Source organism: Pyxicephalus adspersus, chromosome 3 (assembly GCF_032062135.1).
Source record: "Pyxicephalus adspersus chromosome 3, UCB_Pads_2.0, whole genome shotgun sequence".
Taxonomy (NCBI): Eukaryota; Metazoa; Chordata; class Amphibia; order Anura; family Pyxicephalidae; genus Pyxicephalus; species Pyxicephalus adspersus.
The window spans coordinates 30,976,397-31,001,249 of record NC_092860.1 but is presented as its reverse complement, the minus strand read 5'-3'; the positions used below and the strand labels follow the sequence as shown (position 1 = coordinate 31,001,249).

The 24,853-nt window shown below is 36.2% G+C and overlaps 1 protein-coding gene across 8 annotated transcripts in view; it reads right to left on the bottom strand.

Annotated features, from left to right (window-relative positions):
- PRUNE2 (prune homolog 2 with BCH domain) overlaps nt 1–24,853 on the bottom strand; it is a 125,272-nt gene that overhangs the window by 51,223 nt on the left and 49,196 nt on the right. For all 8 annotated transcript variants that reach the window (XR_011919760.1, XR_011919761.1, XM_072404118.1 and 5 more), the window contains exon 7: nt 2,919–3,077. Coding sequence is in view for 6 of the 8 variants with exons in the window: in XM_072404118.1 (XP_072260219.1) it covers nt 2,919–3,077 (159 nt within the window). In the remaining 2 variants the exon portion in view is untranslated. The remainder of the gene's footprint in view (nt 1–2,918; nt 3,078–24,853) is intronic.

The following is a 24,853-nucleotide window of genomic DNA, read 5'->3' as shown; positions in this document are numbered from 1 at the left end:
TGTTTAGTTACCGAGGGGTATATTTATAAATTATTCCACTGTAAAATCAATTTAAATTCCTCTAATTCAGGGGTTCCCAACCTATGGCCCTTGGGCCACATCCAGCCCGTGGAGCTGTCAGACTCAGCCCTCTCCTTATCCCCTCTCTTCTCTTTCCGCTCGTTGTCTTGTGGGGGATGAGGCACTTGAGATCTATCAAGATTGTGCAACCAGGTGAGGGAGCTGCTCCCCAAAGACCTTTTACTGTGTGATAATCGTGCAGCAGCATGAGAGCTGAGTTGATGCTTCTGTCATTATCCCCATGAATAAATCCTCATATCTCCTAAACTGATTATCATGGAATGGTGAATATTTCAGGGCACACAGGGGACCCTAAGAGCTGCTACTAAACCAAAAATGTAAGCTCCATAAACATAACATGTTGCCAGATATGGGGTCATAAGTATAAAATCCCAACAACAATCAGGGTTTTTTTTTTTAACAATAAGGGGGATATTTCAAGACCAGAATCCACAAATTGAGCTTGCATGCTGGGGACCCCCTGGGGGCCACTCTCATGGCAATAAACATTAGGATACTGTTAACTGTCTGTGCGCTGTGGTGCTCCTTAAAGTTCACAAAACTTCAAGACTGCGTTCAGACTGGCGGTGAGGTTGCGGTGCTGTTACCCCTTAACTGTGCCATGGAACCATGCCTAAGGGGAGACGGTCAGTACCACTCACTGCCACCTGGAGTCATATCTCCATAGGCTCTAATTTTTAATCCTTCAGAAGAGGATGTAGTTCAGGACATGTTTGTCTATCTGTGTGTTCTCCAAGAAGATTTTGCTATTTCATTTCATAATATTTGATTATTTCTGTTTTGCTTGTGTAGGTGGTTGTGGCTGCCGAGTCCAATACCTATCTTAAGAATGTTTTCAGATGCTTTGGTTCATACCCTTCGGGGATGTCTTTTTTTAAATACTGGGTAGCTTATTTTTTCCTGGGAGGGCCAGGGGGGCCATACATGCCCTTGTTCTTAGGCTTAATACTAGTGGGGTGTGGTTTATATTTCAACCCCCTTCAGTGTCTCCCTATGGTTTTGGGACAAGGTTATGTCCCTATTGCCTGGGGTTCCCAGGATGGTCTTGTTCGCTTAGCCTCGGTTGTTAGGCTGGGGGACGGAGTCAGCTCAGGACCTCAGAAGGTTCTAAACCTGAATGCATATCTCTCAACTCTGCTTCGGTAGAGGCAAACTATAACGTTTTACTTCGGTTGTATTTGGTTCCAGATAGGCTTGCTAAATATCATCCCTCAATATCCCCTTTATGTTTCAGGGGCTGTGATTCCATAGCATGGGTGTCAAACTCAAATACACAGTGGGCCAAAATTAAAAACTTAGACAAAGTCGCGGGCCAACCTTGAAATTTATTGAAAAAATTGAGGCAGGCTAAATCTTTTAAGCGGCCCGCCGCTGGAACTCCCTCTTCATTGAAATAGCAACGCTACTACAATTCCCTGTATTACTTATGTCTATAAAACAGTCCAATGCGGGGCCACGCATAGGCAGAGAGGCCGCTGGTCTTCACAATCAAGTGATGCCAGGAATTGTAGTAGCAGCGCTATTTCAATGCAGCAGCGGGCCAGCTGCAGTTCATATTTAGGATTCCTTTGGGGATGTTGAGGGCCAGATTTGGCTCTTGGGCCAGAGTTTGACAGCCCCATTCTAGAGGCTCAATGTTACATTCATGGTGGACATGTCCAGTGGCCCAAGTCTTTTGGAGAGGGATGTTTATTATCATCTCTAAGGTTCTAGATAGAGGTAAAAAGTTTCTCCAAAGCTGCTTTATTTAGTTTGTGTGATCTGAAAGCCCCCAAATCCTCATTAAATCTCTTGAAGCTGATGCTGCTAGCAGCTCAGATCACCCTTGCTAAATCCTCTAAGTTTCCTACTATTTCAATGGGCCCTTTCTTTGACGAAATGGACTGGATTATGGTGAATGACAAGATGACTCATATGCTTAAGAATACACTGGTTAAATTTGATAAGATGTGGGATCCCTGGAAGACATTTCGTTCATCTTATCCAGATGCTTAAACCGGTATCTTACTCATTTCATGTACCTGTTTTCTTCCTTTTAATCCCCCCTCTCCCCTTCCCCCCCTCCTTCCATTGTTGCGATTCATATTTTTGTATCTGCCTTGGTCTCTCTCAACCTGTTTTTTTTTTTTTGTCTTTTTTTATATATGCAACATTCTGAGAAGGCCAATAACTTGTTTTGCCTGTTCCTTGTACTTGCACTAATATTTTAATCTCATATAAATGGTCTTTATGTGACTGGCTTATGTTCTTTTCTTTAATAAAAATTCTTGTTAAAAATTCTTAAAAAAACTATTATTGTGATCTGATAACATGCTGATCATTTTGTAATGTGAATTGTAATGATGTCAATATTACAAATATTTATTCAGCATGATAATATTAATGTTTATTACTTCTAAGGTTTTGTAAAAGCTTAAGGGATAACTGTATCTTCAAACCAAGTACAGCTATCCTGTTACCGACTTTCTCCTGACCTAAATAAAATCCCACCCCTCCCTGCACAGATTCTTACTTACCAAGATCTCAGCAGACACAGATATTTCAGGGTTTACTGAAAATGTTCAGTGAACTTTGCAAAACCAGAATTTAATGCATTCTATAGTGCTGCATATTATGTTGTCACTATATAAATACATGACAATAATGACATTCATTCCAATACTAAAATACTTTACTTATTCACAAATATTACTGTTAACATACTATACAAGAAAATAGTTTATCTGAACATCGTAGATATTCAATGGTTACTAGAATATTAATAATAGAATAATAGTCTGTAATAAATTAAGTTCAAGTTGAAAACTGTTTTTTACATGATATAAAGAATAACTTACTTGACTACATAGTTCAGGATTGTCTGAATAGACTGCAATTTGTTGCCTTGATAACGGCTCTCCAGACGAGTAGCTGGCCAAAAGGATAAGTATATCAATCTCATATTTATTAAGAAATACTTTCAGATCACCAATGATGTTCCTGTAGCTCATTAAATCCTGGTGACAATGAAAACAGAAGATAAGAAATTAAATGTATATATGCACAATATGAAGGACCATCTAGGCTCGGGAAAGTGAGGTGGCTGTTCAGAGTGCTGCACCTAGGCTGACACCTATTTCTCACTTCTTTTATCTCAATCATTTTTATTCAAATAAAGTATGGGGAAAAAACATGGGTCCAACAAGTACAGAACATATACAGAATGACATGCCAGATAACATCATGGTTATTTCTCACTTTTATTTTTAGCTGAACAGGGACCCCCTGCCCAGTATACCAAACTGCCTGGAAACCTGCAGAATTCTCATAATAGGGACGACTTCTCATGTTTACTTTTGCATTCACCTGTTTGGCAATGGATGCCCATTCTAAAAAAAAGGAGGCCTGAAATGGAACAAGGACAGAAGTATAATAAAACATTACCATTAGGATTTGATTACCAATATGAAATAGTCATGTGAAAAAGCATATACGACTCTTGAAAATCAACTTTTTCAACATAGTTAAACAGGTAATAATTAGATAATTAATTATTGCCTACATATAAAGGTAGTATACCTATATAGCTCTCTAAAATCACATTTCCTGATAAAGATGCCGCTCAGTTTAATCACACTCTTCTTTGGCTCTGAATAAAGTCGCACCTGCCAACTTCCACTACCCCCGTCTTGCAAAACCCTTGGCACAAAATCACACCACACATCTACAAGATACTGTTCGTGCTGCTAAGTGGAAGTGGAGTAGAGAACCCCGTGGGTTGAGCGTTTATTTGTCCAGCTACCATTGACACACCATCATAGCATAATTAGTCTCAGCTATAGATGTATTGAGTAAGACCTCAGAGAGGTTTTATACTATACCTTGCCATCATTTCATATCACAAGACAAATTCAAGTCAGCATCCCAAAAAAGCATATACAGTCAGAAGCATTTAAAAGAATACCATACCCACAGTGAAGCATGGTGGTGGCACTATCATGCTTAGGGTTCCTTTTCTTGAGCTCGAACTGGGGCTTTAGTCAAGTTGGAGGGAATTATGAACAGTTCCAATAATTGGGAAGAGAGTTTGCTATATGGACCGTTTATATATTTATACAGGGTGATCATATACCCCCTTAAACGTTTCTTCTCATAGGAGAATAGAATCAGTTCAGCTAATCTCCCCCCATAGCTGAGCTCCTCCATTCCTTTTATTAGTTTAGTTGCCCTTCTCTGCACTCTCTCCAATTCCACAATGTCCTTTGTGTGAACTGGTGCCCAAAACTGGACTGCATATTCCAGATGTGCTCTGACCAATGCTTTGTACAGGGACAGGATAATGTCTCCATCTCTGCTGTCTATTCCACTTTTAATACAATACATGTACTTTTCCAGCTTTAGATATTGCAGCTTGGCATTGCACGCTGTTATTAAGTCTATGATCTACCAGAACCCCCAGATCCTTTTCTATTTCTGACTCCCCCAAATGTATTCCCCCTAGACAGTATGAAGCATGCATGTTGTTAGCTCCCAAGTGCATAACTTGACATTTACAAGTTACCAAAGCATCATCTCATTAGCTAGGCTAAGTGAGACTTCCATGGCAAGTTGATACTTCACTATGTAAACAGCTTATATTGCTTTAGTAAATCAACCTCAATGTGGTTCTGTAAAAACACACCTGTATAACACACAAATATCTACATATTTTGCAGTGATGTGTGTTTTATATCACATTACAGCTATTAACTCATGTAACTTCTGTGTTGTGTTGGGATGCCATCCATACACCTGCAGTACAATGGACAATAATGCATATAATGTCCTGTGGTAAGTTACAATAAAAATGATGGAGGGATGTTTCTATTTACATTGTTGATGATAGGCTATTCTAATTGAATGGACTGCATAAACGCACTGCCCAGTGATGCACAAAATACAACACAACAATGTATATGTAGTAACATGCCTCAAAGGACTGGATCGGTGTTGGGTATAAATGTATTTGTAGAATGAGAACGAAACATGTTCTGGTATTTTAGATGACCACTAGAGGTCAGAAAAGCCTTGTTGTAGCTTTAGATGTATTAATTACTTCTAACAGATTAGATCCAGCTTTGTCACATTCAGCCTCCTGGGATGTCCTTTGGTGCATAAAGCCTTGTTCAGCTTTATGTTTCCTTTACATGAAAAAGAAAATACAATAGCAGTATTGAATCTCATTTTATTATTTACTAATATTTACTCCGACAGTTTTGCTAATTTGTGAAGCCACTCTTAGGTTTTTTTATTAAATTATCTTTTTTGATATAAATATACATAATATATATATATATATTTATATTTTTTTTTGCAGTTCTTAGACACCACCAAAGTTGTATGCTATTTTTAGGGCACATTGTAAATAGAAATTTTCTTAAAATGGTATTATTGTTTTTCTTTGCATCTTTTGTTGACTTGAAATAAAATGGTACTTGGTATGGATGGGTTCGATATATAGAGGGAATAAGGTGAATGGCTGGAGAAATAGAAAAAAGGGTGAAATGCTATGGCAAAGAGGCAAAGATGGGGTGAGAAGATAATAAGGGGGAGGAGCGGGGTAGGGGGAAAAGGACCCAGGTTTGTGAGGTAAGGGATATGGGGGTGTAAGGTTAGGATCTGCCTCCTGCTGAATCTATGACTGTCAGGGGAAGGTGAGTACATCAAACTCCTCCCAAAATGTTTGTGTCCATTCAAGGCACTTAATGGGTCAAACAAGTTATGATAATGGAGGAGTTGGGTCAGGAGTCATTATTTCGAAGTAGGAATCCAAAGTTTTATAGCACATCAAGTTGATCTAAATGTTTCTTCCATATTTTGAATAAAGGACATAAGGTGTTCCAATTGTAAGATCTCACATATTTATGTAGTTTTGAGAAGTAATAATGTTTAGTTGGGTGGTGGGTCTGTTTCCAAAAAAATAGGATTTAGGACCTTGCAGCATTTAACAGATGTATAGTCAAGGCCTAGTTTATCTTCCCATTTGTAGAGAAAGGAAGGGTAGTAGCCTACAGGAGAGACAAATAGAATTGTAGATCTTGAAAACTAAATGTTGACAGGAGATCTTACCCAGAAAAAGATCTTCAGACCTAATGATCTCATGTAAGATGTGTCTGTGTTGATGTTTATCCAGGTTGGTAATCCAGGTCATTGTATATCTAGTAGTATTCAATCACATTCAACTGAACTTGTTCTTGTGGCCTTAGAGATGTTTTACAGCTCTCCAAGCTGCTTCACCAGTTCTACCAGTGTAAGAAATACCCCAGCACAAACACCTAAAATTAATCACCATGGAATGTGACCCTACAAATGTGGATTGTCCAAAACTAGGAGGTGTGAAATGTGTTGAACTACCATTTCACTGTATATTAGAATAACTTCCATCCTTGGTGTCAGGAAGTTTGCATAGATGTTTAAACTTCAAATTACATGGTGCTGTGAAATGTTATCTGGGTAGAGATGGTAAAATGGCACTGTAGGTGAAAGACAGATGTGACAGGTGTTAAATGCCAGGGACAAGTTCAAGATAGATGAAATTAGCTTCCCTAACACTTAAGTGTCAAATGAAACCCATTTTACTTATAACAACGAGCTTGAAATGATAGGACATTTTTCAATTTTCACTGAAATTTTGGATTAAAAAAACTGCTAATTTCTGCTATACCATTGGCAGCTTGTTATGCAAACACTTTTTACAAAACTACTGCTTTGTGCAAGTCAGGTTGTCTGTGCTACTACATTGCACAAAGTCTATCAACTGACAAATATTCCAAATATTTCTATAGCATTTTTTTTTTTTTGCTTTTCCAAGGAAAATGCAGATCATGTGCAAGACAAGACCACAAACTACTGGTAAGAGAGTAATATATAAATTTAGGATTTCAGCCAAAGTGCCTTTTGCAACTTGTTAATACAAACTTTTTTTTAATTGCAAGAAACAGTCACTTTAAAGTGGATGTATGCCAAATCAATAAAATCTCATAAAATCCTTAACATTTTAATGTAAAAACAGTAGCCATTCTTAATCGTTTTAAATCTTCAGATTTCATTAAAACAATACCTACAATGTAAATTCTGGATGAAAACGCTTTGTCAATGTCTTTAAAATGCTCTACCATGTTATCATCCTGTGACATATGGGCACGGTCCTCTCCTCTCCTGTGTCATTGTATCTGTCTGTCATTTGAGACCCCTATTTAATGTACAGTGCTGCATACTATGTTGGCGCTATATAAATACTGATTGTTATTATTATTATTATTATTAATATTAATAATAATATTATTATTATACTACCAATGGACACTATAAGCATATGTGCCGGCCCTCATTGCTTGGGTATTTTATTTCTGATTTCACTTCCAAAGCCCATTAAAGGGGGTGCATGAAGACAGCAAATGGCAGAAAAACCCTAGAAAAAATCAACACCACTGTTGTGAAAATAAATAAAAAACACAATCCAATTTAAAAAAATCCATTGTTTATGATGCACAGTGCTTGAGTAAACTAAATATCATCCGGTTAAGGTTTAGATCTACTTCAAAAGTTGTTCTTTTTTTTCTCCAAAAGATTTAAGTAGCTGAAATTAGTTCTGAAAATTCTTTCTGAGCCTTTATTGCTTTACATAAATTGCATGCAAGACTGCCTAAAATATTAACTAGTAACTGATATCTGTCATGTACCCCAGTGATTCCAAGCAAGGAAAAAAAGTCTAGCAAACACAATTCTGGAGTCTCTGGAACAAACTGTGTCAATATTAACCTGACCAAATTAAGAGCAAACTGTCTCTCTTGTTCTTCCCTCTCCCCTCATGGAGAGCACAATATGGCTTTTGTCAGAGGTGCTTCATCATTTTGGCTCAAGGAAACTGTCAGTACAGTTTGGGAATCGTTATTCATGGGCCGATGTCCTGATGAGTCTAATGAAGCCTTTCTGCTGACAACTCATTTGCTAAAAATACCAGGCAATAGAAAGTATTAATGGAAAGGGAAATTTGCTGTCATTTCACAAGTAAAAATATTATTACAGGGAATGGAGGTTTATAAATCTTGTCTTTTACAGACTATACATTATATTTTTGAAATGATTTAGTTCTCCCCTGTTGATAAACTTTGTGGTATGTGCTTAAATTGCAACATAATAGGGTAAACACCAGTTGTGTTGCACACACGCAGAGCAAACAGTCTGTGTGCCATTTGTTGCAAATATAAGCTAATTACCAGAAGACCCCTCTTGAAGATAAGACCTTTGTTTTCTTTCCAAAAACTTTTGAGGTTGCAACATTATTTTTTGCACATTTGTTAAAGTTTGTAGAACCCCGTACTCCCTATATTGTTTTTTTTTATAGTATTTTAAGAATTTTTTGGTGTATTTGTTTGATAGAATTATTACAATAAATCACACTTCCTAGATATTGACTGGGTAAATGACTGTTTAAATTGTGCTAGTCATATGATGGGCGCTACTGAATGCAAAGAAGACCTACCTAAGTATTAATCTGTCTGTTAGACACTTTAATTTGTAACTCATTTATTTTATGGCTTGTTCATCCTAATGATATACCTGTCCATTTCCAATATGACTATCTTATTTTGCTTCTTATAAAGGTCATACTGACCACTGAGGCCAAATGGAAAAGCCCAGATCTATTCACAGAAAATGGAAGGGAACTATGCTGGAGGAAGGCGAGAGAACAGATAAGGGATTGTGAATTTTATGCTGGGAGGTCCCTTTTAACAGTTTTGAGTCCCATTTAAAACTTATCTGATTGTACACTGCTTTGTTTTTCCCATACCTGATTGCATAACTAATCTTAACAATTCAATCTTAATACTTACTTTAATTGATTTTTAAATGATAATTAGGAATATTAAAAAGGAAGGTATGTTTTCTAGGCAAATAGTTTTCTGTTATCTGCAAAGAATACTATGGTATATTATTCCAAATAATCACAGATATTGAAAACATATGATGCACTTCATGAATTAAAAATATTAATTCTATAAAAAACTGTATAAATCTTCATGCAAATTTTCAATCAAAAATTCCAAACATTATAGAATTTTGCTGAATTAACATTTTGTTTCCTGATGATTCCCTGTATTGTGGTCAGAACTAAAAATCTTCTGCAAACACAAACCTATATCACAGGCAAACTGCATTTTAATTGGGACCATTTTATATACAGATAAAAAAAATGATTACATTTAAACAGTGATTTTCTACTCTTTGCTAAAGGAGGACATCTAAGAAATAAAGAAGCTCTTTAGTGCTCAGGATCATCATATGAGTGTTTATGCCAACCCTGCACTACAATATGTTATCAGCTATCATGGAGTAACCACACAATTTTCTACATTTCTGGTATATCTGGCAATTACAGAAATATTAGGAAATGTAAAAAAATGTTATCAGAGAATGTTATTATGTTATTAATAGCCTGTATTACTGCAAGTAGAAAATGACAACCAGCTGACATCGAAGTTAAAAAAAAAAAGAATGAATATGTTGAAATTAAAAATCAAAAGCACTAGTCTGACATCTTTTATTCCAGTTATTTAATGGTTAGGCATTTCAAAGTCATATCACTACATTGATATCACACAATTAAGTAAAGTTTGTGTAGGAGTAATGCAAGAAAACTACTGTTATGGTAACAGGGGTCAAAAGCAAAGCAAATGTCCTGCAAATCCTACTCCACCGTAGTTGTAGTTCTTATATTTGCTGATAAACTAACATCTGTATACTGTAGACCATTGGTTGACAGTTTGCTACATAGGCAATAAAAGAATAATTTGAATACCCCTCCTACTATTATTTAACAAATTTTATACTCCGTGACTATTGATTTTTTGGATGAATCCAATCAGAAATGGCAAAAAACTGTGGAATGCATACAGAAAGCATAAAATACTTATGTAGTTAATACAGATTTTGCTTTAGTATAGAAAAATGTGATAACTATTATGACAGCCCCAGTTTTAAACTGAATTTGAATGTGATTCAAAACCAGAAAAAGAAATAAAGTTACACAGAACAAGCCTAACTAAATACATTCCTATCTCACTCCCTCTAGCCCTCTATGAAGATGCATGTGAGTATTCTGCAGGAGGTTACAAGGAAGTCAGAACAAAGCAAACTGAACAGACATATTAGTTTTAACACAGTTGCAGAGTTTACTGAATAGCACCAATGGCTGGTCTGTATGCCTTCACTTGTTGCTTAGAATTACTTAACAAAATAAAACAATACAAACAATATATACTTTTTTTTTTTAAATATATTTGTACATTTGTTTAGTGAACTTGGAATATTTCACGTAATTAGATGCTAAAAGTTTATGTAATAATATCTGTATGATTAAAAACTGCTGTCAAGGCGCTTTTCATTCACATACAAATGAAGCTTGAATTTAGCAGCGGCAAAGTAACAAGGGATGACAAGTATAAATATTATGAAACGACCTGAAGGCTTTAGTGCACCTTATTAAATGTATGGCACATTATGCGGAGAATGCTGGTTAATCTGACCAAGAGCTGTATTTTTCAGCAGCTTACCCCCAGGTGTACATTTATAAGCCATCATTCATATCTTACAGAATAACTCCCATGCAAACACCGTAATGCAGAAACACATTTCCTGCTGTCGAGAACATTTCTGGCAAAATTAATCAACCATTCATCCATTCAGGCTCTTTGCATACCCTTTGTCAAAGTGGGAATACTGAGAGATTTCTCCCCTCTTCCAAGCATTCATTTCACTGAGTTGTAGAATCCATCAAGCTCGCCTTGATTTATTGAACTGTCTCTTGTCTCAGCAGTACCACGACAGCAAATGAACTGGTAACTTCCCAAAAAACAGCAGAGATAAAACAATCTCAAGGAGATTTAACACTTTATATGGCCTGCCTCATGTGTCTTATTTAACCTTGTCTTTACCAGTTCCTAAATTATCATTAACAACTCATGTAACCTCAAATTACTCTTTTATTATGAAGATATTTATAGATTTAAATATTAAGTGGCTTAGGACATTTTTTTAAATTTACAAATAATTATATTTTGTTATAGACAGATATAAGTATTAAAATATTGTTATTGTTTTTCAAAGTAGTAAATAGTTATTTGGTTTGCAAGTAAGATATTTTCTACATAAAAATAACACAGAGCTTCATTGAGATCCTGTCAGTACAGAAAATAGTATATGTTCAATAAATATTTTTCATGAACGGAATAGGTAATAATATATACAGCGATTGACAAAAAATATAGGTTGAGTAGCATAGTGTAAACTTTTGGGCAGGACCACATATGTATAAATAGGCAGTTATATTGTTTTTTATTTGTATGATGTTTTGGTGCCAAGTCAATTCCCTTTGTCACTAGTTATTTTCTAGCAAACTGATGGTAGAATAATGCTGTAGTAAAATTTATCTGCTAGCATAGCAATGAAAAGGAGTCTGTACATAATTTTAGTTATGAAAAACCTTTTTCTGCATGCCAAAAATGTTCAGTTCAAGTGGCCATGTTAGAGCATTAGCATTATACGTTTATGTTCACTCCAGGGTACTTGGTACAATAAAACCAAACCCTTGATTAAAACTCAAGACTCGACTTCATGGTACAGACAGAGGGAGGATTATATCTAATAGAGGATCTCCCACAACAATGAAAGTCTACTGTAGTTTTACTGGCCCCTTAGTACAATTTGTAGGCATCAACTTTACAAGTAGCTACACGATTTGAGCACAGCCAAACTTTAAGGCTGTCTATTTAGGAAAAAAATGAAAGTGAATTTGATGTCTATTCCCCAACCCATTCAACCAATAAATTTGATCTTCCAAGTATGAGGGAGTATGTAACCCTCTTTTATTATGCAGTGCTTGGGCCTGAGCAACCAGTTGCAGGTTCAAACACATGTAATACAAGGGGTGATGTCTCTGTCATTAGCCCTGCATAAGCTCCAACACTATCTGATTCAGGACTTATACAGGGTTAGGACTGTGCAAAAAAAAACCTGTGAAAAAGGCAAGTATGAAAGGCTTGGCAGGTGGCCTTAAAAAAAGACGTCATCTTGCCCCAAATGAGCAGAATACCGGTAAATGTGCAAATCTGTTCTCTGCTATAAGAAAGAGTCATATTGTAATCTAAAAATATATCTATGAATAATATATGAAAAAAAACTGTTGAAATCCTTAAAACATCCTTAAGCAGAAATAATCAGAAGCAATAATACTTAACAATCTGCCTTACAGACACATGTAATTGGTTTGGGACTAATGTATAATACATTTCTAATCGTGCAAGACTTTAAGATATGCCCAAAACTTGCACTTGACTTAATAAATTAATAACATTACCTTCTTCCATGTCTAGCCTATTTATAATCTCATAAAGTGATATGTAATGAAGCTATTTCATGTAATGGATTCCTGTAAGTGTTTCAGTAACTGCTCTCTCTATAAGTAATGATATTAGTTTTCACTTACACAAAGGTCACTTTTGTGAGTCTGTCCATTTGTCATGTAAAGTGTGTGAATGAATTACCATCATGCAGGTAAAATCCACAAGAAAAAATCAGCAGTGAAAGCAGCGTGTGGCACTGTTCAAACATGACTTCTTTTTTCATATCTCCAGAGTGTCCACCAAGTGCTTTAAACAGCATTTATCATGCCACATTGAGACATTCGTCTCCATAAAGATAGACGACCTTTGCCTGTTAGTGTTCATTAAGAGGGCACCACACAAGGATATTCTACACGTTAGGAGAGATCACTAAACATCTTTGCCTGGAGGATTTATGAGAAAGAGCCCATCTTCAATCTCTGTCCCTAGGAGGCACTTTAAACACCTGCCAACCACAGCACTATCATCAGAAAAACATTTAGAGATTTATCTTCAGGCTGGTAATTATAAGAGATAATTTGTTTGGAGTATGGATAAAGTTGGTCTAGCATAAACAAACTAGAAGCTTGAATTACATGACAAATGCCATTAGCTAGCTACTTAATCACATATATTTGCAGTGGAGCAGGAGAGAGGTCTATTGCAAAGCTTCTCCATCTTTTACAAGCCTAAGCAGTGTGGGTGGCATTAACTATATGCTGTGCAACATTAAAAAATGAAATTGTTTCTCGCTAAACTTTTTCTTTAACACTTTTTTTAATACTTGAAAATATGATATAAAATATGGTAATAATATAAATGAAAATAGCTGAGAGTAATTTGATTGTGTGATCCTATTCATATTCATACAAATAATCACACAGCACAGTAAAAAGTCCCAGACACAATAAAACTCTTTTTAAAACTACAGCAAAACCGGTATGTATGTATGCAGATGTAGCTTCCAAAACAGTAAGCACATACTCATGTTGCCAAATAGATAACATTTCCTATAGAAGAGAATAAACAGCTAAAATAACCCAGATGCATATAGTGTGTGTACATTGACTATGTTATGTCACATTTTTATAATCATACACTTGTTATGCAACACCATGGTATACATCCTCGTTTCGCGAGGTCGCTAATGACATAATGTATTACATGACATTATGTAACGAGGTCACAATTATCACACCAGCTCACAACAAAGATACTGATTTATGCTATGTACATTGGTTTAATCAGTTGATAGATATTAACACCTATCTAGGTATGATAGTATTAGAAATATGTGGATTTTTTTGACAGACAACTCAATTTTTTACCCTATTAACAAGGTTTCTTTTGGAAGAATTTTCTATTAGTTTGTCAGTTTATATGATCTCCACACATAACCTGTATGATTAAGTCACGTCTAGTCACTCAAATCAGAAAGAAAGGAGCCAGAATATTAAGTACAAGACCTTTAAATGTTATAATATGACCCTTCCAAAAAATTTACATACAAACTGAGATGTTGCGTTGATGTGGGTATCGGCACCGCCTGGTCTGCTCCCCTTTGGTTTTGCCATATTGAAAGATTGTGAAGGTTGTAGTGGCTATTTCTTTTGGTTTTAATACTTAGCAGATATGATTTTGGATATGATACCGGTCTTATCAGTCCTGAGGAAGCTAATGTTGTGAAATGCGTTGCACACTATGTGAGACTAGATGTGTAACCAATGTTTCTGTTGCAGCTAACAAATCTTTGCATTTTTAATTATATATTAAATTATATATTTACTTGAAAAATTTGTGATAACTCCATAATTAGTGCCTTTAAAGTTCTTAAAATGTATTCTGTTTTGATTAACTTCACTGGCGGTATGAGTACTAAGTATTTTTAAATGTAAAAGCAATACATTTAAAAATACTTAGTGTTTTATATTTCCTGCCTGGTCCCGCCTTCCAGCCACACAGTCCTGCCCTCCAGCCACACACTCGCGAGCTGATGCCCAGCCGGCAACTGCGTCCCCCGAGTTGCAACCCCAATGTTCACACTCCAGGGACACAGATGTCTGCTGGGCATTGCAAGGTTACACAGATGCCCGGCTGGCATCAGCAGGGAAGAAGATGCCAGACATCGCTGGAGGACGCGGCGGGCATCGCTGAAGGATGCCGCTGGAACATGGGAACCAGGTAGGGGTTTTAAACTCCCTGGCAATTCTACCCCGAGTGTGGCTTTTGGTATAGAAAATTCACCCCAAGCTACACTCAGAAATACCGCCAGGGAGGTTAAATGATTCAAAAAGTTTATTTCCAAGGTTTGAATTTACAAACGTTGTTTGGTTTGTTGTTTGATCTAAATCGTGTGATAGATTGCTTGATTTTAAAGTTGTATTTGCCATCACTGGTGGATTGAAAATAGCTGAAACTGACTCAAAATTGCCATGTGTATGGCCAACTTTATGTCCTGTACTGTGTGCCTAATGTGCTGTGCTTACGTTTTAAGAAACAGTAAAGGTTTCTTTTTAATGAAAAGGGTAGCAGGGTTGGGTAGGACATGTCTATTGTGCGAGGGAAGATAGGGTGGGTAGGCACAGTTCTTCAATACACTAAGGAAGTTAATTACTGCTAGGGTAATTTTGGTACATTTGGCAAAACAATGATCATTAAGTCTGAGTAGAATGAGTCGGCTTCCCCACTGTGGGTGTCTGGCTTGCGGCATCAAAATTGCCAGATATGGTCATAAAGAAAGGTGAAAATAAATATGGTTTATGGCGGAGGTCAGTCAGAAGGCTGCAATTGTAGGCTCTTGAGATATTTTTACTGTTTAAGGGGGGTCCAATATGGAGAAACACAAATATTGTTATCAGAGCTGCAATTCAGGCAAAGACATGTATGAAGATTCCAGATGAACTTTATTCCCTCAAAAATGAAATTGAGTGAAAATGCAATAACAGTAGGTAAAAAAGCTTTTGTTTGCCAGAGCAAAATGACTGACAGAAAGGTGGGGGGAACAAACAGCCAGAGCCTCATAAAAGGCAAGTGCTTGGGACAAACTCACAATGTATATGGACTATAATTGCAGAATAGCAGGAAAATAAAAAATTGTGAAACATGACACGTACGGTTGAGGAAGGATAGATAAAACTTTTTTGTTCTGAACCAAAGTTTTTTTTTTTTCAATCATGAAATACTTAGCAAGTAAAATAAGATTAATTGATATAATGTAAGACTCTACAAACAATGGCAGTCTTAGAGAAATATTCTCATAGCTACTCATGGTTATGCATAATGCCCTCAGCGAACTCATTTGTTAAACAGTCAGCATCACTTATGAACTATGCACACTAAAATAACGAAATTAACTACCTTATATACACAATCTCTATTTATTCAGCTTAAAACAAAATATCTGTTTTTCAGATTTTAGTTTTAATAATTTACATCACTAGCAGATTAGTTATAATGGCTGAACAAATTAATCTGGAATGTTAATTAAAATGAAATGAAGATTATTTTAAAATGCAGGGTAATTGTTCAAATGACTTCCACTGGGGGTTAAATTGAACACTTTGGGAACATATTGTGTAAAATGAATAAACAATCAGTGTTATACTTTATTATACTATCCTTATACTGGCTTGGGAAACTTTACAAGCATGACTTATGGTCAGTATGATTAACAGCAGATGGTAAATCAAAAAGTAGATGGTTTCAGCAGTTTGGTGTGAAGATACTTAAGTGGCCATACTGAATACTTGATGAATTGGAACACACATGTTCACATACAGGGCCAGATTTATTAAAGCTCTCCAAGACTGGAGAGGATACACTTTTATCCGTGAAGCTGGGTGATCCAGCAGACTTGGAATGGATCTGGTCCTAGATTGAAGAAAACATTTGCTAACAAAAAGCAAATGACTTTTAGGAAATCCATTACAGGTTTGCTGGATCACTCAGCTTCATGGATGAAAGTTTATCCTCTCCAGTCTTGGAGAGTGTTAGTAAATCAGCCCCACTGCATCAGTATGTGACCTAACACATCCTTTTTTTAGCTAGACTGGCACATAAATAACAACAGACAAATTCTAAAATATTGTGCAATTCCTTTCCAGAAAAATGGAAGCTGTTATAGCTATAAGGAAAAAGCAAATCTATATTAATGTTGAAAGTTTTGGAATGGGACATTGAGTGAGATGGTTAGGTGTCCACATAATTTGATGTACCGTATTTTTTGCCGTATAAGACTTTTTCTAACACTTTTTCTTCCCCAAAACTGTGGGGGAAAAGTTGGTGTGTCTTATACGACAAATGTGTTATAAAATAATTGTAAAAGGATACTCACCCGATACCCGATCCTGCGTGTGTCTCCTCTCCTCGCTGGCTGCAGCGTGTGTCTCCTCTCCTCGCTGGCTGCAGCGTGTGTCTCCTCCTGGCTGCAGTGCAGAGCGAAAGAAGCCAGCACAGCGCCCCCTGCTGATCCCTGCCCTAACTGCCGTACAGTGGAAAAAAAGATAAGAACGGCACAGAGTGATCAGAAGGGGAATTTGAATGACAAAGAGTGATCAGAAGGTTAATTTGAACGGCACAGAGTGATCAGAAAGGGAATTTGAATGGCACATGAGCGATCAGAAGGGGAATACCGGTATGAATGGCACATGAGTGATCAGAAGGGGAATAATCTTTCAGAATATTTTTTTCTAGATTTTCCCACTTTAAAATTGGGTGCGTCTTATATTCCAGGGCATCTTATACGGCGAAAAATACGGTAGTTGCCTGGCTATCATACTGATCACTACTTGGTCATTACCCACAACAAAAATGCATATACTAATCAATAACCAAAGAATAAATATAACAGTCAGGTGACCAATATTTTTCCAAGGCGACTGACATGGTAGAAAAGGTATTTTCCCCAGCCTTGCTGGAATCTCTATTAATACCTATATGGAGTACAAACTCATGGGGGCAGGGGGTGTAAGATTTAGAAGGGGGTGGTGAGTAAAAAAAACATGTGTTACTGTGGTTTAAAAGTCTTCCTCATTAAACACCCAGTCTATTTTATCGTAGAAGCATTTGTCTGTCAGTCTCTGTCTGTTCGGTTTGATTCTCCGATCTCTGTGCTGCACAAATCCCTCTCAGCTATACAAATGGCATACTTATCATAATATATCCTTCTAAATCAGCTGCCAAAAGGTTGTTAAATGTCACAGTAGAGGAGGAAATCTGGTAGTGATAGGGACAGAGGTCAGAAAATAGGAATAATTTCCTACTTGCTATGTTTTGTGCCCTAAAATGACCAAAAGTCATCTGCCAGTTTTTTTCTTATAAAATGACCATTGACCATACTGAGAATTTACATCTAGAAATGGAATCCAGGAAAAAAAACTGACATGTAGTTGTAGTTTGCAGCAGTGGACGGGGTTATAGTTTTCACTTCATATTATGCTAGTGCTAACATTGCTACTGCTAATTATAAAGGTTGTGTCTTGCACTCTCGGAGCACCAGAACAAAATAAGCCCAGTTTATAAGAACTTGGGGAGCAGGAGTCCAGTTTGTGGAGGCCACTGGTCTTGGCCACTGGTTTTTGTTGACTTCAATTTTCAAGCTTATTTACACTAAAATAGGTATGCTGATTCTGAAAGTGCAGTTAGTTTTCTTCTATCACGACAGGTTTTTTCTCTACCGCCTAAATTAATGCGATTTCTGTAGCGTGTATTTGTATAGGCTATTCATTTACACCCAAAACAGTGTGGTCAGAGGTTGTGCGCTGCTCTACGTAGTGAATAGGCAAAATTTATTTTTCACACGTATTTCCTTACTTTCAGATCATCTTTGGCTCTGCTGTTTTTCGTAAGTGCCTAAACAACCCTGATTCATTTTGTTATATCTGTGGCAGTTTCCCCATTCCCAGTCAAAGGTTGAACATCAGCACATTTGTAGAGCAAGCCTATTTGGCATATTTTAAAGTTAAACTTGGTGATCAAGATACGTTTTGGGCCCCTCATAAGGTGTGCAAACAGCGTGTTGAGGGTTTACGGATGTGGACAAAGGGAAGAAGTGATAAGATGCTATTTGGTATAACTATGGTTTGGCGAGAGCCAGGAGATCATTTCAGTGACTGTTACTTTTGTATAGTGAAAACTTCAGGAAATAAAAAGAAAAATAAATGTAATATAGAGTATCCTAGTCTACCATTGGCTATACGCCCAGTGGCTCATTCAGATGAAATCTCAGTGCCGGTTTTTGTTACACTATCCTCTCTTGAAGTACATCATTATGGTGATGAACTAGGTGACAACAATGATGAAGAGTTTGAAATTGAGGAGGACTCTGTTCATAAGGGATTTGATCAGCATGAGTTGAGTGATTTGGCACGTGATTTGGGACTATCAAAGAAGGCTTCAGAACTCCAGGCGTCAAGACTGCGTGAGAAAAACTTACTTGAAAAAGGAACAAAGGTATCGTACTTTCGAACCAGAGAAATCGAGAAATTGCATTTCTGCAGTACTTTAGAGCTGACAGTGGCTTTGTATATTGCCATACCATATCTTGTTTAATGGAGGAATTGGGAATACCAATCTATAACTCAACTGAATGGCAACTATTCATCGATAGCGTGGTGTGGCCATTCAGTTTTTCTTTGTGAAGAATATGCAGACATAAAGAAAGTCATTGAGTTGTTTAAGCTCCCTAGCGGTAACCCCGAGTCATACTCGGGGTTGGTAAACCTTTGGGAGGTAATAGTAAATACAGGTCAGCAACGCGGATACACCAAGTATCCCTGTTATCTGTGGATGTGGAAAAGCAGAGCTTGTGAGAGGCATTGGGTGGAAAGGAATTGGCCTCCAAGGTCTGCCCTACAACCAGGTGATCCAAACATTCTACATGAGCCACTTGTTCAAAGATCGATAGAATATTATATTCCCGCCTCTGCAAATGAAACTGGATCTTATGAAGCAGTTCGTTAAAAAGCTTTGCCAACTGAAAGGGGCTGTTTCAAGTACCTCATTTTGGCATTTCCTAGATTGTCATTTGAAAAAATAAAGACCCTTGTGTTTGATGGTCCACAGATTCGGCAGCTCATCAAAGATGAAGATTTCATCAGGACAATGTCAGAAGTCGAAAAGAATGCTAGGTTATTATTCAAAGCCATTGTCAAGGACTTTCTTGGAAACACACAAGCAAATAATTACACAGAAATTGTCCAGAAACTCTTGGAGAGCTACTAAATGCTTGGTTGCAATATGAGCATCAAGGTGCATTTTCTGCATAGTCATCTTTCTAAGTTCCAGGAAAACCTTGGTGCAGTCAGTGATGAGCAAGGTGAACGATTCCACCAAGATCTGAAGGTCGAGGAAGGAGGGTATCAGGGTAGAAGGGATGTACATATGATGGCTGACTATTGTTGGAGCATCTGAGCATCTGGTCCTAACACTGAACACTCCAGGAAAAGCTATAAGCGTAAATTTTTATCTTAACCGCTTACGAGTTTAATTTTCAAATGTTTTACTGTAAAAAAAATGTCGGAGTAACAATTAAATCCTTTGTATGAACTAAATAAATTTCAATAAACAGTACATTCAAGTTATTTTTTTTTTTTTTATTGTATGTAAAATTTGTTTTTTGACAAAAATGGAGAGTACCCTGTATCGTAAAAACTGGATGTGATAGCAAAAACTGGGGTCATTTCTGGATTCACCACCCAAACATTAGTAAAAAACAAGTGTAAGATCTAACTCAACAAAAAAAGCGTTCCTTAGTGTAATTTATTGGCAGCATCAGGTACCATATAAACCATATTATGACCCAGTTTTCCTTTGACTCTCCATCGCTCCCAAAGCCCTGACAATTCCACCTGCACCTCTCAAAAGTAGAGGCAGTCCCCGGGTTAAGGACATCTGACACACAGACGTCTCCTAGATACGAACAAGGCTTCCTTGGTCACTGTGAGCAGAACGTAGGCTTGGTGGGGGCAGTTTGCATGACTTGCAGAAGAAATCTTTTGCAGCCTCTTGTAACTCTTTAATGACCAAGACAAACTCTGCAGTTGTTTCTTTTTGCATATCAAAGCACAGCTTGCTCCAGAAGGTAATGAATGTCTAGGCTCCATAAGGTTTTTTTTTTTTTTTGCTTTGTTTGTGTTTAACTAATTTTGCACTTATTAAAATAATGTACATGTTCCAACTTACATACAAATTCAACTTAAGAACAAACCTACAGTCCCTATCTCATATGTAACCTTTGGACTACCTGTACCACAAAGTACAAAATCAACTTTTTCAATACCTTTTTTCCTTTATACCATTGTATCAGATTTTTTTTTTACCTAATGTAATGTTTTTGATTTTTCTTTTTCTATCCCCTAATATAAAAAAATGTTTGTACGTCATGCTCTCCATCACACTTTGTGCAGGGTCATGTTTTTTATTGTGCATTGAATGAGCTTTCAGATTTTTCTGTTGGTACAAGAAATGTAAGTGTTGGTACAAGAAATGTTAAGATTATTGTTTTAGATACAGTTGATACCACTAGAATATCCCATGTACAGTTATATCATATGTTATAGTCCAGTATCTATCCCAATACTCCTTTAGAAATCTGTGAAAATGAAAATGTTTTTATTCAATAATAAAAGTTTTTTTTTAAAGATGCAGGAAATAATTGTGTTGGGTGCCTAAAAGGTCTCATAATTCTATATGTTTTATTTGTAATTTAAAATATTTAGAAAAATTCCCAGCTATTAGCCATATAGTGAAATGCGTAAGCAGAAATACAAAAGGTTAGAAAACAGAAAATGTGCTTTAAGGTAATGCAAAAGTTTCAAAGATTTGAAATAAAAAAAAAGGGGGGGGGGGCTGGGGAGGCTGAGAGGATAATGTTACGATGGGGGGATAAGAACAAAAAGGAAAAGGCAAGGGGTCAAATGTGAAAGCCAATGTGTACCAAACAAAACAAAATATATTGAACATTGTAACCGCAAACTGTGTAAAGGCTTTGTCAGGTCCACCAATGGAATCTGCTGGGTTTCTTTGTTAACACGTTTGGCCAAAAAGCAAGGTATCCATTCTTTTTTCTCATATACAAAAATATAAACATCTGCATTCGAGTTTGGGAACTATCAATATACAGTATAGGTACAGATAACGTAAGCAAAAATTAAAATCCCCACGTGACCTTTGTAAAACTGAAAACTATCTGCTCCTCTACCCATAATCCAACACACAACTAATCTGAATATTACAAAATATATATGTAATGGCTTTAGGAACTAACACTATAATATTTTATTAATCTCTTTTCTTTAAAATCTCATGGAAGTGCTGAATAAATGATGCGAATATTCAAGGATCTCATTGAGATTGCTAATGTATTTTAATGGCAGCTATTACAGCATATTCCCAACAGCTGTTTGTTTACCAAATTTACAGTTTGCTAGACCTTTGCGTCCAATTTTAGGAGATGTCCCCAATTTATTTATAACAAGCTGACAAAAACACATGAAAGGGAGAGATATAAAAAACGAAATCTGCATTGTAATGTAGAATGAAAGCCTAATGTAATCAACATAGAACTAGCACAACAGGGATAAAGAAACCCATGAAATATCAGAAAAACCTGACACGCATGAATTATGTTAGCATACATTTGGTTCAGACTTTAAATGAACCTCTTTCATAGGAAAAAATTTTTATTTTTTATACACCAAATCATGTTCTTCTAAATACAAATACAGTTGCTTGTAGGGCCTTAAGGAGTATACAAGAATGATTTAAATTGTATAGTATAGATGAAGATGGAAGTATGGAACTATATGACATAATATGAGAGTTTACAAGAATGGAGGCCTCCTGTCCCATCCTCGTTAGTTTGCACCAATAAAACTATGCATACTCCCCAAATTGTGTTTTGTATCCAAAAAGGCAGCATTAATTGTTAAAAACCTTTGGTGAACTCCTATATATGTGACAACTGTCTATTAGGCTGCACAATCCATCATTTAGGAGACCCCACAGACACATGGAATTGTTAGGTGTTATATACAAGTGTCTATGAGAAAAGGAAGAAAATAAACTTGAATGCTTTAGCCACTGTGCAAAGAATACCTTAGAATGATTACAGTGCGGATTAAAGGTCATACAAAGGCTTTTTACCCTAAATTTCAGGACTGCCATGTTTCTAATTAACTAAACGGTTTGTTAGAAGCCTCCAAAGATAGACAATGGGCTTGATTTATTAAAGCTCTCTTGGAGTGGAGAAGACAGACTATATTTGTGCAACCTAGGTTAATCCAGCAAACCTGGAATGGACTTGGTCTAGGACTGAAAGCATTTGCCAATTAATAGCAAATGGTTTGTAGGAAATCCCTTCCAGGTTTGCTGGATGACCCAGCCCCCCCCATGATTGTCTATCCTATCCAGTCTTGGTAAGTTTATTAAATCAGCCCTAAAGTGTGCTCTTTTCCAAGAATACCTTTTACATATCCATATAATAACATAACATATCCATACATAAATACATATCTAGTATAAGATAACCAGAGCTTTTAGCACTGACAACAATACACAAATGCGTTGCGAAAGAGATGTTGAACAAAAGGTTGAACAAAACTTTACTATTCATAGCTACAAATCAATATTCAGTGACATGTACAATTCTAAAATTCACTGCAATGTTCTATACAAGCATTATCCAATACAGAGAGTTTTACTGTAGGAATGAGCAGAAAAGTCAAGAGATAGCTTTTATATTCTCTAGGGTGGGAAACAGACACAAGGCACAAAAGACTATTACATTTGTGTAGCTTGTCTGTGTCTTAAATAAACAAAGCACACTTGCGAAGGACAACATTCCTCTATTAAAGGAACACTTTTCTTTACCTTAAATCCTACTAAGAACTGTTTAAGTTTCTGAGAATATTTCTATTGTGTACTACACATTTCATAATGATGTTTTAGCAAATAATATCTGGAATGATGATTAGACAAAAAGTGGAAAAAACCCAAATGTCCAAAAAGATTACAATGTTTAAAATGACCTATCTCAACTCAAACCTACTGCACAGATCATCAGCTTCCCAGCATGTGGGATAAAGTATCATTTACATTCTTAATTGTGAAGGCACAATATCTCCAGCCAATAATTCAAACATTGTAAATCTGATTTCTGTTTTAACTATTTCAGCTCTTTTGGACCACAGCAATTTTCACAATTTGGCAAAAACCTTGTCATTAATTAAAAAAAAAATACATAAAAATAATACACACACCACTTTTCGAGGTCAAACTAAGCTTTCTCTTCACTTTTTTTGATTTCTATACAATCATTAGAAACAAAAACATAAAAAAGGATAAATATGTTTTCAACTTCATTATTCTACTGTATATAAGCACATATTTTATATTACAATTTTCCTATTTAAAGTGACATTACAATTGTGTTTCTGCTATATTTTTTATTATTATTATTATTATTATTAATAAACAGGATTTATATAGCGCCAACATATTACGCAGCGCTGTACATTAAATAGGGGTTGCCTTTCCCACTCTTTTAGATATTTTTGGTGAACTGTAAAAAAACGCTGTAAAAAAAAAAAAAAAAAAAAAGTAATATTGTTATAAATTATTGTTTGGGCACATTAACAACAGGATCGTCTTCTTCTGTATCATAAAAAGCTTGTGTATTTATTCAAAAATCTTCATAAAAAGTTACAGCAGCAGTTCAATAATAATACATGAATCTAAACATGTGTTTGTGTGGTGACGAGGAGCAAGCAGAATAGGACGAGTAGAACATTCCAAAGAGTTGGGGCAGCTCTAGAAAAGTCTTGGAGCTGTGCGTGTGATGAGGTTACGCTATATAGCAGGTGTAACAATTAAAACAAGTGAAAATAAAAAAATACTGATGGTAAAAAATATTTTAAAATATTCATTTTTTAAAAATAAGTCCACAGAAAAATAATAGCTAAGATGTGAAGGGGAGAAAATAGTAATTTCTGACCAAATATGGTTAACAAAATGGTTATAAGGGAAACTATACTAATCTCCAACAATACATCCTACAGCAACCTCGTCAGCATCTTCTCAACAGCCCTTTCTGGGTTCAGCATAACTTTTGTATGTGCAGGAGTATATTAGTCCTGGTATAATGATTTATACACACACACACGATATACATATAAACAGTATATTTATATATTGACATTGCAGAAGAGAACTCGAATAGGCAGGTAAGAATTCTGTACTGCGAAATAGGAAAAAAGCCTGCTTATTCACAATTTTTGTTATTAGGCTTAAAGTTAAACTTTAAGTGATGTCACCTGCATGTCATTCATATGATCTACATATGATTGAAGTACTAAGACTGACTTTATTTTGGT